The 14,991-nt window shown below is 40.6% G+C and overlaps 2 protein-coding genes across 3 annotated transcripts in view; one reads left to right on the top strand and one right to left on the bottom strand.

The window, feature by feature from the left end:
• Positions 1-4,070, bottom strand: part of atad2b (ATPase family AAA domain containing 2B) — a 64,390-nt gene extending 60,320 nt beyond the window's left edge. Inside the window, exons 1-6 of the mRNA XM_085431400.1 lie at positions 3,863-4,070; positions 1,960-2,126; positions 1,052-1,083; positions 800-947; positions 375-474; positions 140-269 (exon numbers count right to left, since the gene is read on the bottom strand). Coding sequence (XP_085287526.1) covers positions 140-269; positions 375-474; positions 800-947; positions 1,052-1,083; positions 1,960-2,126; positions 3,863-3,961 — 676 coding nt within the window. The 5' untranslated portion in view covers positions 3,962-4,070. The remainder of the gene's footprint in view (positions 1-139; positions 270-374; positions 475-799; positions 948-1,051; positions 1,084-1,959; positions 2,127-3,862) is intronic.
• Positions 4,071-6,950: 2,880 nt separating this feature from the next.
• ubxn2a (UBX domain protein 2A) lies at positions 6,951-13,057 on the top strand. Of its 2 annotated transcripts, XM_085431398.1 has the most exons (7): positions 6,951-7,066; positions 7,446-7,508; positions 7,741-7,852; positions 9,046-9,155; positions 11,076-11,213; positions 11,531-11,692; positions 12,421-13,057. In XM_085431398.1, the coding sequence occupies exons 2-7, from the start codon at positions 7,465-7,467 to the stop codon at positions 12,602-12,604; spliced, it is 750 nt and encodes a 249-aa protein (XP_085287524.1). In that variant the 5' UTR covers positions 6,951-7,066; positions 7,446-7,464; the 3' UTR covers positions 12,605-13,057. The 2 variants fall into 2 exon arrangements, with proteins under 2 accessions (XP_085287524.1, XP_085287525.1); XM_085431399.1 differs by lacking the exon at positions 7,446-7,508 and having other exon boundaries at positions 6,953-7,066.
• The last annotated feature ends 1,934 nt before the right edge of the window (positions 13,058-14,991 follow it).

Here is a 14,991-nt window from a genome sequence, read left to right as displayed (position 1 = left end):
TTTTTAAATATTATATAGTACACTAAGCAATCAAAATTTTTTATGATTAATTTGTTTTAAGACGAGGTACTTCATAACGACTTCATGATCTCTTGCTTTCTTCACTGATTCGTAAGCAGAACATTAATAGGGAACTGACCTTCAGTTCCTTCCTCCTCTTCCTCCTCCTGCTCTGTTTTGCCCATGACTTTGTGATGCGCAGGTATGTTGAAAGTACTCCTGCGCATGGATTTCCTGCGTTTCACCCGTGAATACATGTCCATGTTTTCCTAAAAGAGAAGAGCCTTAATGCCAACACTTGCATTCACCTTGCATCATCAGGCAGTGGTACTTTTCAAACCCTGGTTTGTGTGGCGCTCCACTGCTTCGCTCACCTCCTCAGTTTCTCCGGTCCACATGCGAAGTCGCTCCACCTCACGATTCTGCCTGATGCTACTGATGTTGTCCATCTCCTGAAGAACAGCCTCCGCGGTGCTGCACACACGTAAACCAACACAGAATGAGAAACAAGATAACAACTTTGTCTACAGTGTTCTCTTTTCAGAGTACAGAATCTCAAAAATGTTTTTCTCTCTACTCATGTTTCATCTTAAATCTTGAACCAATAAACACTGTGACAACTTACAACACACAGCATACAAATACTATTTAATAAGGAATTTTTTTTAGGATCCACTTTCATATGTTCCAAAAATGAATGTGTCTTTCAAATGAACCGGTTAACCACATTTCCAGCTCATTCTCTGTTCAAAGCACTGTTGCAAAGAAACATGTCAATAGTATGACTGCCTGAAGCTACCTGTTGACCAGCTGGTCAAACAGCAGGCTCTGATTGAGGTGTTCAAATTGGCTCTTCTTCACCCGACAGCTCCTCTTCAGTTCCACATGGCCATTCATATGAGAGTGATCTCCCCCTCCGCTCTCCTCATTCCGGTGACTCATATGGGCTGCAGCACAGATAGAAGATTCAATTAAAATTGGTATTTTTTAATCATATGCTCCCCAGATGATTGTTATTTAAACAGGGATAAACTGGGGGAAAATACTTTACCGTGCCCATTTTGCATGATGCGAGACGACAGTCTGTAAAACAGAACAACAAAGAAAATAATTCTGACAGCTGCACAAAAGATGGCAATCACACATATTACTGCTTAGGAGCTTAGGATGGAGTGTTTCTGATCACAATGCACAACAAGGCTACAAGATTAAACCAAAAATCATTATCACAATTATTTTAGTTGATAACTGTGACCTGGATTTTTTTGAACATTTGAATTTCCATGAAGAAGAAAAAAACAAAACAAAAAACAGGTAGAGCTAGTGGGTGACACGGGTAAAGAGTGCAGCTACCAGTCTGCCTCTAATGGGGAGCCTCAAGGTGCAGTGAACTTGTGTGCCTTGTGAGACCTGCAAGTTAGCCCTGGGCCAGGTGGCCAAAGGAAAGACCCTCAAATACGAGGCCAACTTCTAATAATCCATCCCCAAGTTCACCCATGGAAACCTTATAAGTTTTTCTTCCTCTTAACAGGTCTATGCATGCTCTCTTTTGGTCATCTCAGCTAGAGCTGAACTAAACAGCAAGTGAGTCTGAGCTTTTATGGAAGGGTAAAAAAAAATGTATGCTTGACAATAGCAGGAAAAAAGTATTAAAGAAAAATAAAAATATATATACAAAGAAATAACTCTTAAAAACAAAGAAAACTGCATTTTAAAAAATTAGGCAAACGTAATGCAAAAAGAAGTAACTGTTTTATCCAGATAATCTTGTCTTCATAACTGTTAAAAGCGAAGATCATAACTGATCAAAATTTCAAATTTGGTTAATCACACAGCACTAAAACATGACATGTAACAATGCAACTCTGGTTTCACAGCCAGAGCCACAAAATATCTATCTTGACCAACTCTGTCTTAATTAAATTTACGTGTGTAAAAAAAACTAGGCCAAGAGCTGACCTTGTGCAGTAGGTAGGAATGCCCCAGCTGACCCTCTGGCCCTTAGTCTGAGGGGACGGGGAGGTATCACTGGAGCTTGGCTCAGAAGCAGTCTGCCGCCGTGTGCGCTTGGAAGGCGGTGCAAACCGTGGACTGCTGGGACTGCTCGCATCACTGCTGGGCTCCTTCTGTTGGACAAACACACACATAACACCAGAACTTAGGGGAGTGAAGGCAAAACTGTGACACACAATCAGAAAAAACAAGGAAAGGAAAAAAGAGGATAACAAATACAGAGAGAATGTTTCACAAATATCTGCATACAAGGTCTCTTTGAATATTAAGTAAAAATATATTTCATGGGGCGGGAAAAAAAAATAAAAAAATCGAGGACACAAGAGAACAAGATCGGAGAGCGTCAAATCCAGAATAGAGGACTGTCATGAAACAAGACGCCCTGAACCCACTTCCTCAATGTACCCTGTGAATCTCAGCACAGCACCAACCAGACATATGCCCTTGATGCTCATGCCCTTCACAGCCTAACTTCCCCGCTGATATGTGAGCATATCTCACTGTTGTCATAGGCAACTGTCTGCAGTGCTGACAGAGGGGTTTGTCTGACTGGGTGGATAGATGGATGCAGACAGACTGTAAAATGCAGGATGTACCAGGAGTGAAGAAACGCACGGAGGCTGCCCAAGAGGTCCACCGTGAAATCATTTCCACATGTGAATCACTCTGCAAACACTGTCACAGCAGGACAGTCGGTTCTGACAAGTTCTGACAAGGTCAACAAGTAGCTAACAGAGTAAAATGGCTGGTTGCATGGAGTACAACACTACACTGACTTCTTGTGATATGGCAATGTAAATAAAAGGTGGGAAAGTTACAACTCTGTTACAAAGAGTGCAGTTCTACACTCACACAGTGCAATATCGGGTGCTATCGATTGGTCTGGACTGGAGCTACGTATTTCATGAATCATGACCCACAATTCTGCGACGTACCACCACTCGTCCAACAAACCATTAAAACTCAGGAATGCGCTAACAGCAACCAACAGATATTTCCCATTGATTAAATGATTTCTTTGTCTGTGTTAAGTGCCTTAATAATCGTAAATATTACGGAAATACAGACCTTCCTGTCTTGCATAATCACAATGTTTACATTTTGAAACAAAGCCTGTCAGGCAGCTTGTAGGTCGGGCGATCGGGAGTAAAATCTAAAGCTCATTTATCAAATCATTCTTTCGAAGAACACATGGGAATATTTAACTCTACGAGTGTGTTTTAAACGGACAGTCTAAAAACCAACTTGCCCATGAGTCTTTGGGTCATTTATAACTTAAAGTTCACCAGGTTCAGACTTGCTAAATACGGACCCGAGCCAGCCAACTGTTGTGAACCCGGGACTCCCTTCCCCCCACTGTAAGCTAGCTGCTAGGCTAAGTATAACCTACAATGCTAGCTTAACTATCGCTTTCTCCCTTCATATGTGAGATAATAAGTAAGCTGACACTTCGAGGATAGCGACACATAGTAGTGCCAACAGCCTTGAGTCAAAACCCCAACTGTCTTTATTGGGTGGGCTAATTAATGGTGAAAACAGTGGAACAAGTCAGCCGGTTAAAATTGCCAAAAACAAAGGGAACTCAAGTTGAAGCTATAGCCAGTTCATATCGCTAGCTTGTAATCTAACATCTGTACAATCCGTTCAGTGCGAAGGATACGCAAACGACTAGCCGCAATCATGTCTTACACTGTGTATCTGCGTGACTGTGTTGGTGTCAGTGTCGATACTGCTCGTATTTTGCTGTGAATAATACATTATGTGGAGCACCTTGAGGCCAAGGCTAGCAACCAGCTAGCCAAACTAGCCAGCCAGCTAGCTCGCCGGTAAAGAAAAGAAACCGGCTTACATGTTCCTCAGAGTTTCGCTCGTTTCTCGACGACGACCTAGTCCTCGACGAGATGAATGGACCGCTCCTAGTCCGTGAGCTTTTCCTTGTGTTCACCATGTTTTTTTTCTTTTGTCTGCCCCTTACTGAATCTCTCTAACCGGCTCTAAACACTGCCTCAGTGAGAGCAGGATCGAGTTCGAGGCGCCATCTCTCTCTCTCTCTCTCTGTGTGTCTACCTCCCTATCTCCCCGCCTCTCTCTCCCTCTCTCTCTGTGTGTGGTGGTTCTAAGTCTGTTTGGCAGGTGCATTCATTTCTACTGACTGGATTACCACCAAAAGACCTACTATCTTTGTTATTACATGGATACTTGATATCACAAAGGCAGTAATTCTTAATGCAGATATGTTACTATGGGTAAGTACTTGTATTGTACACTGGGGACAGTCAGTTAATCAGCTAAGTACTATTAAAGCACGATAAGTCACCAAATGAATAACAAAAGATGGTACAATTGACGCCAGCAGGAAAACAGATGGAAGTGGGCAGCCTGGATGCCCAGTATGTGCAGCAATTCACTCTTTGTCTTCATCAAATATATATATATATATATATATATATATATATATATATATATATATATATATATATATATATTAAAACATCAACAAATGTAAAAGGTCTGTGAATGATAAAAATATTTAGATTTGCCCTGTAAAGCAGCAATCAGAATCTTTAAAACTCGAATAATCACACAAGCTATTATTACTACAACATAAAAAACTGTTTTTGTTTGCAAGACAGGGCTGAATTGTACTGACTATCAAATTTTGAATTCTTTGTGACCTCCAAGTATGTAGTAGAAGAGGCTGAATTAATAATAATCTCTTCTCACTTTGATGCTTTTAGCCTTGCTTCTTTCACTGCACTCCCTGTCATTTTATCCCCACAAGTAAAAATGACTGTTTGTGTGATTTCTGTTCTATTTCTGGCTCGAGTCAAGATGCAACTGTGCTAGCCATCTGTTTTGGGTTTTTTTCTTCTTTTTTTCCTCTTTTTTGGTTCAAGCAATAGTTTCTAAAAATCAATGTCAAAATGTTGTTGTTTCTTTCTTAAGAACCTTGTGCCATAAAATATTCCCATTTGATATCTCAAATAAATATTTTTTATACAAATGTAAGAAAATTTAAACCTTTCACATGGAAACAGGAATCTGTTTTCATTATCATTGTACCCTGTTCTGAGCATAAGTGGGCAATGCACTCCAGACAGGCTGTCGATTTCAAATGAAGTGAACTAGACGATTCATTCACATGTCCAGTTCATTATCTCGCCATCGAAATATCGGTTAGATGATTGAAAAATGAAATTTCTTTACCTGTGCTTATATGTTCTCATAGAGTTTAATAGAAGGTATGGGAATGCAGAAAAGGTCAAGGGTCACTGAAATCATTCTCCACTGATACGCCATCAAAGATCAGGCATGGATTTCATGTTAACCAAACATATTTTCCTGGATATGATTTAAGTCCACACCTAAACTAAATTCTGTTACCACCAAGAGCTTCCTTTCATTTTTAAACATTTTTTTTAATCTCTCATTAGCGTAATTTCAGAAATACAGCCTGTTTTTCACACCATACATCACCATCTTCGCTGTGTAGCTGCTTAATAATTGATGTAACATATGTCAAGTTTAAATTACTACTTTTATTAGAAGTAGTGAAAATACTATAATAATACATTTGCTAACAATGATAATTGATTCAAAGATAATGAAAATAAGTTTAAGGGTGTGTTTTATACTGAACATGCCACCTTGGATGCTATATTATTTCTCAAGCACAATGTCTATAATTATGTCAAAAAAGTATAAACGTATGCCAAATTCATAAATACGAGGCACATTTAATAAGTAAGCAAATGAATGGGGAAAAATAAAAAGATCTTTTATAAAATTATATTTGATGTGTTGAATTGTATTTGACTATTAAATGACCATGCTGTAGTATTGTTTCTATTGGCTACAATGTGCAACATAATGACATCATAATATATCATGCATTATTCAAGTTTTGCGTCACAATAACAAATAGGCAACAATTTAAATGTTATTGTTGTACAGTGAAAGTGGTGTCATGCACGTGAAAGGTAATTTAAGTGCATAACTGCTACAAATGGGTCATTAAAACCTGTTGAGAGGTGGTTGTTAGGGAACATAATATGTGATATAGATGAGAACCTTGAGGGGCCCAAAGCTGTACCCCTACAGGAAGCAATTCACAGCGATTTGGCAACTACAGGCCACAGAAAGTGATTTACATTCAGGCATTTGAAACAACTACAAGTAAAATAACCAGTGATGTTGTATAGAGGGCTGGATCCAAGACAAATTTTTCCAAACTTCCAAATGAGCGACTGAAACTACTGAGTGCGGGATGTCACTGATCAACGTAGTAAATATATCGTAATAAATGTATTGGAGTTTCAGTGAGGCAGTCAGAGCCTAGAATGTCCATAAGCAATCACCTGTCAGCTTCAAAGACAGGTTGCTACATTTCACTGTGTGTTATACTTGTATAACTATGCATGTGACAAATAAAGAACCTTGAACCTTGAACCAAAGCAATGTGATCACATCCAGTGTGGAAGATGTACCTGTGTGCCAGGTTTGGTTGCTCTGTTCCTCAGTTAAAACAACCAAAAAGAGATTTTGTGCGTTTCAGTAAGATAGCTTTTTTAAAATTGTTATTTGTTTTTTTACTGATTTATTTACCTGTTCATTTATAATTTTGGTAGTTTTGGTCCTCAGGGCGTATGAGAAGCTTCTGCAAGAAAATGTACCAGAAAACTATATTAAATTATTTTTGTCTGTGTTTGTTTCCCTGCGTGTTTATTAGTGAGTCATTAATTATTTGTTTTGTATTTTGGCAGTTTAAGCCCTCCATAGAGTTGAGCCATATGAGACATCTTACCTCTAAATAGAAACAAACGCACACAAGTTTGGATCCAGTGGGCTTTCCATGCCATCTAATACTGTATCGTGAGTTTCAGCTGGGAGAGAAGACCTGCTGAGTTCAGCACAGAAGAGTGTACAACCGCGACATCGCGAGTGGATTTACGGCACTGTTACGTCACATGTATTGCTCAGCAGAAGCGCCGCTACCCTGAAACTTATGGCTACAGATGTGTAGCCCTGGATTAACCGATTAAAACACGGACTGGTAATTCACTATTCGACCTTACCCTTTATGCGCGCATGCTAATGGGCATCTGTTGTGTTTATGCTGACATATAATCCTCGTTTTTACGACCGGCTCCTGCGTGTGTGTTTTGCTCTTTGCGGGTCCATCGCTTTCTGCCGCCCACTTGCATAAATAACGATAAAGCTACAGGCTGCTTGGCTGTCTGGCTATCTATCGATCACGTAGTGCTTTATAAAAATGATCCGTTTTAGGTCATTTTTAAGCGGTGTAGCACAGTTTTACTCCACACGTGTACATAATACGCCGCTAAGACAATAAAAGGTTACCCTCCAAAATATTGAACATCAACCACGCTAGTGTGTGTGTGTGTGTGTGTGTGTGCTCGCTTGTTCCTTAGATGGGAAACATAGGAAGACATGAAAGAAACTGACACTGTGGAGAGTGAAAAAGATGAACAATGGTAAGTCATTCTCTTTGTTAAATCCACTTCTAGGCAAATGAAGTCCTGTAACTGAATTGATGCCGTGGATGTGAAATAATCTGAAAATAACTGGGTTGGACATAATAATAATAATAACATATTCTGGGGTGTGTGAACTTGCTTTGCATGGTCTTGCACATTAACGCTTGTGACTGTAGACTGACATTCAATAAGCATGATGAGTGAATACCTGCACTTTCTTCTCATAAAGGGTGGTCAGTGAGGACAATGAAGAGGAAGCTCCAATGAGTCGTAGTTTTTCTGTGGAAGACCTCCTCGATGAGGTGGAGAAGATCTGTTACGATGCCTCAGGGACTTCAAAGGTCAGAGACAAATTCACACTTGAGAGCCAGATCTCTGCAAATGTCCAGCCTACATTTCTGAGCTTATAGACTAGTAATAACACAACATTTAAGTAAAGTATACACAGTACTATGCAAGAGTCTTAAGCCACACCTCATTGCTTTACATTTATGCTTCCAAGGAGCCAGACTCACTTGTCATTTTTTAAAATTGGTTTTCATCAGTATTGGCTGCTTTTTCACTCATTTTCAGTCCGGTCCTTGTATCTGACTATTTTCACAGGATTGTTATTTTTGTTTGCTAAGCCACTTAATGCATTTAAGTAGAAAAAGGCATCAAACTTAAGGAGTGAAACTAGTGTTATGTCTATAAATAATTGACAGCTTAGCAAAGAATCAATTTTTGCATCATTAAGGCAAAAACACTTAATTTGTTCACATTTCTTTAGTTGAAACTATGAAAAATGCCAAAGATAACACCACAAGAGAAGTATAAATAGTATTTTTGCACCAGCAAAGTAATTCCTCTAGGACTATTAGCCCAAAATGTTAAAGTTTTGAGGAAACTGGATAAGTACAGAATAAAAAAAATCTGGAAGTAATGTCCTTGAGAAAAACCCAGCAAAAGACCTAACACAGGAGCCGGGAGATGTCTCTATCCTTCAGCTGACCTATGTACTGTTCATTGAAGCCTCATCAGAAATGGTCACAGTGTCTCAGGTTGTCAAGAAGCTATTGTTAAGGAAGGGAAACGGGGAGAGAAATGGAGGAGTCAGGAAAGAGGTAGAACAGTGAGTGTCTACAGCCATGCAGGACGCACTTGCCTGCAGAGAAATCACTGAACTGTTACCTGTAGTTTTTCTGGCACGTGCCCAGACGAACCTCACAAAGCCTTTGTAATAGGGACCCGGCAGGCTAAACATTTGTTTAATTGCGTTGAAAATTGCATGCTCACGTTCGCCTCCAATGGCCTGCGGTGCGTGAGTGAAAGTGGCGTAAGACTCTCCAAATGAGAACTCTCGCCGAGCAAATCTCAGTTGAAAGCACAAGCACCAGGCTTCAGTGATCACAGGATATTTTGTTTACCCGTTCGTTGCCAGGATAAACAGTCCGCAGTAAAAGTCCGACCTCCCGAGGTTAACAGCTGTGTGGCGACTTTATCTCTGAATCCTGTCAGGCCTATTTGATTGGGGTTTTTTTTGCTTTGGTTCCAGGTGGAGATGGTGGTGAGGCTGTGGAAGGACGGCTTCACTGTGAATGACGAGGACTTTCGCAGCTACTCCATTCCAGAGAATCAAGAGTTCCTGGATGCCATCAAAAGGGGGTGAGTCGACTGGCTGAAACAGGATAACCTTCCTGTTTTAACGATGTCTTCAGTTAGATTTTTGCTGCCTTACCACAAAGGAGGGCCATCAAATCCTAGGCTTTAATTATGGTTTTTAATTACTCTTGGTGGCTTAACGACCTCAAATAGTGTTCTCTCACTGATGAGAAGGGAGTGTTCAGACTAATAGTGCAATTCTTATTGTTCCTCAGGCAGTGAAAAGTTATTGGCAAGACGGTGTCATTTTTCTTATCATCTTAATATCTTTTTGAGTAATCTGTAACATAAATTTAACACATTTCTCCTAATAAGAGCAAAGTCATACAGAAATTAAATATAAAACATGTTTATTTATATTTTGTGCTCATTGCGGAGCAGATGTGCTATCAGTGTTAGGGAGAAATGTACAGTAAGGTGCAAAAGTTGTTTAACATTTCGCATCCAAGGAGAAAGATTTTCTTGTCATTTTTAAAGTGTTCTTGAACAATAGTTCTCCAGGCTTTTCTTCATTCATTAGCTCTTTTTCCACTCATCTTCAGTCCAGTACCTGACCATGTAACACTCCCCACTGAACATGTCTGCTCCTATTAAAACTTTCCCAGCCAAGTACTCCAGTCCCTACTGTGACACGTGACTTTTCTCTGAAACACCTCATTTGTTCCTATTTATAGTTGAATACGTGACAAATCTCAATAATAACACCAACAAGATGATTTCCAAATATCTGTTAGCCTAAAGCTTGGCATATCTTTGCATGGTGTGCGGTCTGACCTTAAAAATATTCAGGAAACTGGACAAGGGGAGGACAAAAAAAGAAGTGGCAGACGTTATACTAATTTCTGATTTTTTTCTACCAAAAACACACTTATACTAAAACAATCAGGACAGCTAAAAACACCAATTCAGCTGAATTTATCTGTAAAATGTCCATCACAGCTGTTATGGTGCAAAAAGCAGAGTGCACGGTGGACAGGTTCCCCATGTCTCACATGCATAAACCAAAAACATAACATTATTGCTGAGTGGGCACTAAGCAACATTTTACAACTGCTTTAACAAGTGTGTAGTAGCTGCCGCTGCTTGATGAATGCATTGACTGGGCATGGCTCCACAGCAGGCACGGGCATGACCCAAAGTTGTTTGTGGTGTCAGAAGTTAAGTCAATATCAAAATGCCAAAAAAAAAAAGTTTTAATGAATTAGAGGTGGTCCACTTCTCCTCGACACCAGCCAAGTGTTTAATGAACGTCAGTTCAAATAGCATTGACCCGTTCAGTTGAGACGTTAATACTTTATTGATTTCAATCAGAGACTGCAGCGTTAGATCGCTTTGAATAAATGCCAAATGAAGTTGTTTTTTATTTTCTCTCTTTCTTTGTCTTTAGTTTAAATATGTTTAAATACCATATCTACGTCCATTATCAAACCTACTTGCCAGAGTTTAGTGATGATAACCAATCATGCTTCTTGGTATACCTGCTTGATTGCCGTTTTCTCAATTTCCTGAGTAGCCACCTCAATCCAAAAGACAGCTCTCAATCAATCAACGGGAGCTCTTTTCATCATGGGCTAATGACAAAATGTCAAAGGGCTAGATCAGGAATATTAAGTAGGCAATTGTCTGATTGCTTTTGAACCCATTCACTTTGGGAACACTGATGCAGACCTACTTAAATTATATGTGCTGCACACATACAAGAAGGAGGGACAGACTAAGCCTGAATGTAAGTCACATGTAACATCTCTCCTTGGTTCGATTCACTGGTTTTGATCACTCCCCCATGATGAAATTAGCAGGGAAGATATTCTCCCTGCTGACCAAAGCCCGACACTTGAAGCTAGATAAAGCTTATTAGTGCAGCTCATTTGTCATATTGATTGATCTGAGTGGACTCCAATCCGGATCTTTAATCTATCCCAGGGAGCTTCCGGCAGAGTGGGAGAGCAGAGCAGAAGAGGAGGAGCTGGAGATTAGCGTGGAAGATCTGACAGAGGAAAATTACGTTCCCAAGAAGAAGGCTTTTCATCCCTTCAGCGGTCGAGGATACAGACTTGGCAGGTGAGAGATTGTCGCTGTGAATGTCCTATTGTTTTTGTATTTTGTGCAGTGTGATCTCAAGATTTAAAGGCTACCATGCACCACTAGGTGTCCCTCTAAATCCAAATATCAAAAACCCCACAACCAAATCTGGCACAGCAGACGAGTCTGCTTGTCAAGCTGAGCACCAAAACATTTTTGCACCATCACTGACACAAAGAGTCTGCAAACATTTTGCATGAGATTTTTTTTTCCTGGCGTCGGTGTGCATGGTAAACCCGGCGTGCGCACTCCTAAACTGGTGGTTAATCTGCTATTTATCTTCTGTCCATTCCCAGTGTGGCACCCAGAGTAGTAGCCAGGTCACCATCTGTGCACGAGGACGGAGAATCTCCTCCTATTCCCATGGTAACACTAGACCACGCCCTTCCCGTCACCTCCCTGCAGATCTGGTTGGCCGACGGCAGGAGACTGGTGCAGAGGTTTAACCTATCGCATCGGTACGTATCGCCAATACGCCACATCTCGATCTTCGGTTTGATCAAAGGACAAAAATAAGAGAAAGAATCAGCAAATTAAAGACCGACTAACTGCGCTGTGTAAGAGGAATCTTGACACTTTTCTGCTCCTGCTGCGCTGCGTGTAAATCCCATAATCTCAAACAGGAAAAAGAAGTGGTTGAAGGGATGAAAAAAGATTTTTGTTTGCTCTAGCTTGGGAGGTGGTGAAGTCGGTGGGGGTTAGGATTACGTAATGCTCTGTTCTAGGCTGCTGGAGTTAAAGGCTGGAGGCATGCTGCGTGTTACGTCCCCCTGCCCCACAGTGCATGGGGCAGCAGAAAACATAATCTGAGATGTAGCAACAGCGTGGATCTATAAAATCCCCTGAGAGGGATTGCGTAAGTCTGGTGCAGCTTTTATATAACAGGGTTAGTAAGCAAAGGATGGATGGAGAGGACTGAACCCTTCCAGCCTGCAGCGTGAGGAGCAGGCCTTACATAGGATTGCTTCATATACACTGGGGCCTCATTATTAATAATATATGATGGTACTAGTATAGTGCTTCATACAGAAGTCACGTGTCACAGTAGGGACTGGAGTACTTGGCTGGGAAAGTTTTAATAGGAGCAGACATGTTCATTTCTGTATTTACGATGGCAGTTTGTTTGTTTCGTTTATTTAAATCTCCAGTCTTGATGTTTAATTTATTTATATTTTTTCTCCTCCAGGATCGCTGATGTTCATGATTTCGTGTCACGCTGCCAGAGGAGCTGCCCACCTTTCGTCCTGACGACGTCTCTTCCTTTCCGAGAGCTCACCAACAAAGAATTAAGTCTGGAAGAAGCGGATTTGACCAACGCTGTCATTGTACAGAGAGCCCTGAACACACAGGCTCCATTTGGACACTCCTGACCAACACGAGCCCATAATTCACACACAGCACGCTGCTTTTCCCCCTCACTGACTCATTGTGTCCCCCTGATAGCAATCTCAAGGTCCACAGCACTCGCATTTGACAGCTGCTGTCTCCTTCTACTGTCCCCGTGTGGGATTAGCTCAAACTTTATTAACGATATAATCGCTTAGTTGCAAAAGGTGCTGTCCTTCCTCTGGAGGACAGCAGTTACCTGTCGTCAGACCTTCTTAAATCTGCTGAAAAACTATATAGGCTGTCGCCCATGCAGATGGTCCTCCAAGGGATCTCCATCTGTTTAATCTGCCACGTGTGAAACCTCCATCCGCCCCATCACACATGCAAAATCCCACCACCATCACCACCAAGCAAGTCTTCCCAAATTGTGATTTACCACCTTTTCTGCACAGTCAGCAGTATATATATATATATATATATATATATATATATATATATATATATGATTTTTTTGTTTGCACAGTACTGTGATACAAAAGAAGTATTTATGTTTGCCTTGCTGTTTAATCTCTATCTCGCCTTGTGTAGTGTTATGATTTTTCTTTCGGTCAAATGCATTGTTTTATTTGACCAAATCATTGGCCGACATATCACATGTCAAGGTATGACAAAATAAAATTTTTAAAAATCCTTAAAATTTTGCATTTTTTTTGTTTTAACATTTAATAAATTGATCAAATTGAATTGGTGTTGTTTTAATATCATTTGTTTAGCTGTGCTTTCACTACTGATGACAGATACGCGATTATGGCTGGACTCTTAAGCACCAATGCTGCACCTTCCTCCACATCTGTGCTGGCATTTACAGTCCTAATAGGGGGTTTAGATTAGGGAGGGAGGGAGGGCTCACTGATGAGGAATGATGACATCACAGCGGTGCTTAAGACACTTAAGCGTACATCTGATGCTGATTCACGGAAAAACTGCCAGCAAACACAAACATCGTATTCCGACGGTTCTTTCTTGAGTATTGAACCTTGTGTTTCTTTGTACGTGACGTGTTTGGTTTTACGTGTGTGTCTGTGTGTGTGTGCTGTAGCCAAGCTCTCAGCACTGGCCTCATGATGAAGCCCAACACCATTATCCATCTTCAATATTTAAAGGCGGGTGAGGAGGGGGTGGGGGGAGTTGAGGAAGAGGAGCTCACATCCTCTGGATGGTCAAGGTCACACGAAGAAATCCGGCAGCAGAAATGTCTCTAAGCTGATCTGACTGTATGTTTAGGATTTTATACCTGAAGCTGCAGGCTGGGTGCATCGCTTGGTTGTGGGCTAGAGAGTTAAAACAGACCATATTTCCTTTGTGCTGCATATTTAATAAGGCAAAGCATGCAGGGAATTACTTTCCCTTCAACTCCCCACATTTCCTCTCAGAATTACCTTCTTTACTCGAGCAGCGGCAGACCTTTTCATTTCGTACATTCCTCTTCACGCATTATCGGAAACATACCCATTCTAATGCAGGTCATAAGCCCGACTTTGCTGCCGCGGTGCCTGTGCCCTTGTCGGTAATGTGGTTTTCATAGAGGGGGTTTGCATGCTTGGAATTTATGGAGAGGTCTTGGTTCAGGTAGCTGAGGTCTACATGACATGTTTGTTGTCATGCTTGAAGGAGAGGAGGATCGCTGAGAGTAAGCATCTGGGACCAAAACAGCTGCTTATGCTTAGTTGGAAAACTAAAGAGTGAAATCAAAGAGTGAAAAGGGCCTTTCCAGAGTTTGTCTAATTCCCCAAACCATACAAAAAGGCCTCCTTTCTTTTTCGGGGTCCATCTTAAAGTGAATATATTATGCACAATTCCAGCTCCATATTTTTTATCCTTGGACTCTACTACAGTTATTTTACATGATTCGCAGTTCTTTTTACCTTCTACTGTGCCTCAGTGCAGTCTCTCAGCTAGCTCACTGTCTAAAAGAAACAGGTTTAACACAAACTGTGGTTAAAGTCAACCACAAACTTGAATTCAGTTTACTCTGTCGTGCAGTTTCCTGCTCAACTTGTATGACTAATTGTGGGAAAGAAACTACAGTGAAAGCCAGGATTGCAGACAGGTAGTGTGAAGTTGAAAGAAATCAAACTCTTAAAAGGCAGCGAAGGTGAAAAGACGCTGTTAAAAATATTTTTGCACTATGCAGCTGGTGACATTTTTTATTATATTCATGTTATTTTACATTCTGGGTGAACAAGGTTGACTAACGCTTGATACAAACAGCAAATAATTATCATAAATACTTCTGTTTTTGGGATATTTCTCTTGTCTCTGGGATAAGGAAGGTCAAATCTAAGGCATTCCCAACAGAGGAGTAAAATTGTTGTTTGACCATTGTAACAAAGGATTATTATCAGCTAGTTATTTATAATAAGTTCAT

Source organism: Copadichromis virginalis, linkage group LG15, assembly GCF_057382275.1.
Source record: "Copadichromis virginalis isolate Kocher_CV1m ecotype Utaka linkage group LG15, C_Virginalis_male_GT1.1, whole genome shotgun sequence".
Taxonomy (NCBI): Eukaryota; Metazoa; Chordata; class Actinopteri; order Cichliformes; family Cichlidae; genus Copadichromis; species Copadichromis virginalis.
Note: the sequence above shows the minus strand (reverse complement) of the source record. Positions and strands in the feature narration are given on the sequence as shown.

Coding starts and splice junctions, on each gene's coding strand:
- ubxn2a (XM_085431398.1), top strand. CDS start 7,465: ATGAAAGAAACTGACACTGTGGAGAGTGAAAAAGATGAACAATG. Junction 11,214..11,530: donor CGAGGATACAGACTTGGCAG/GTGAGAGATTGT, acceptor GTCCATTCCCAG/TGTGGCACCCAGAGTAGTAG. Junction 11,693..12,420: donor AGGTTTAACCTATCGCATCG/GTACGTATCGCC, acceptor TTTCTCCTCCAG/GATCGCTGATGTTCATGATT.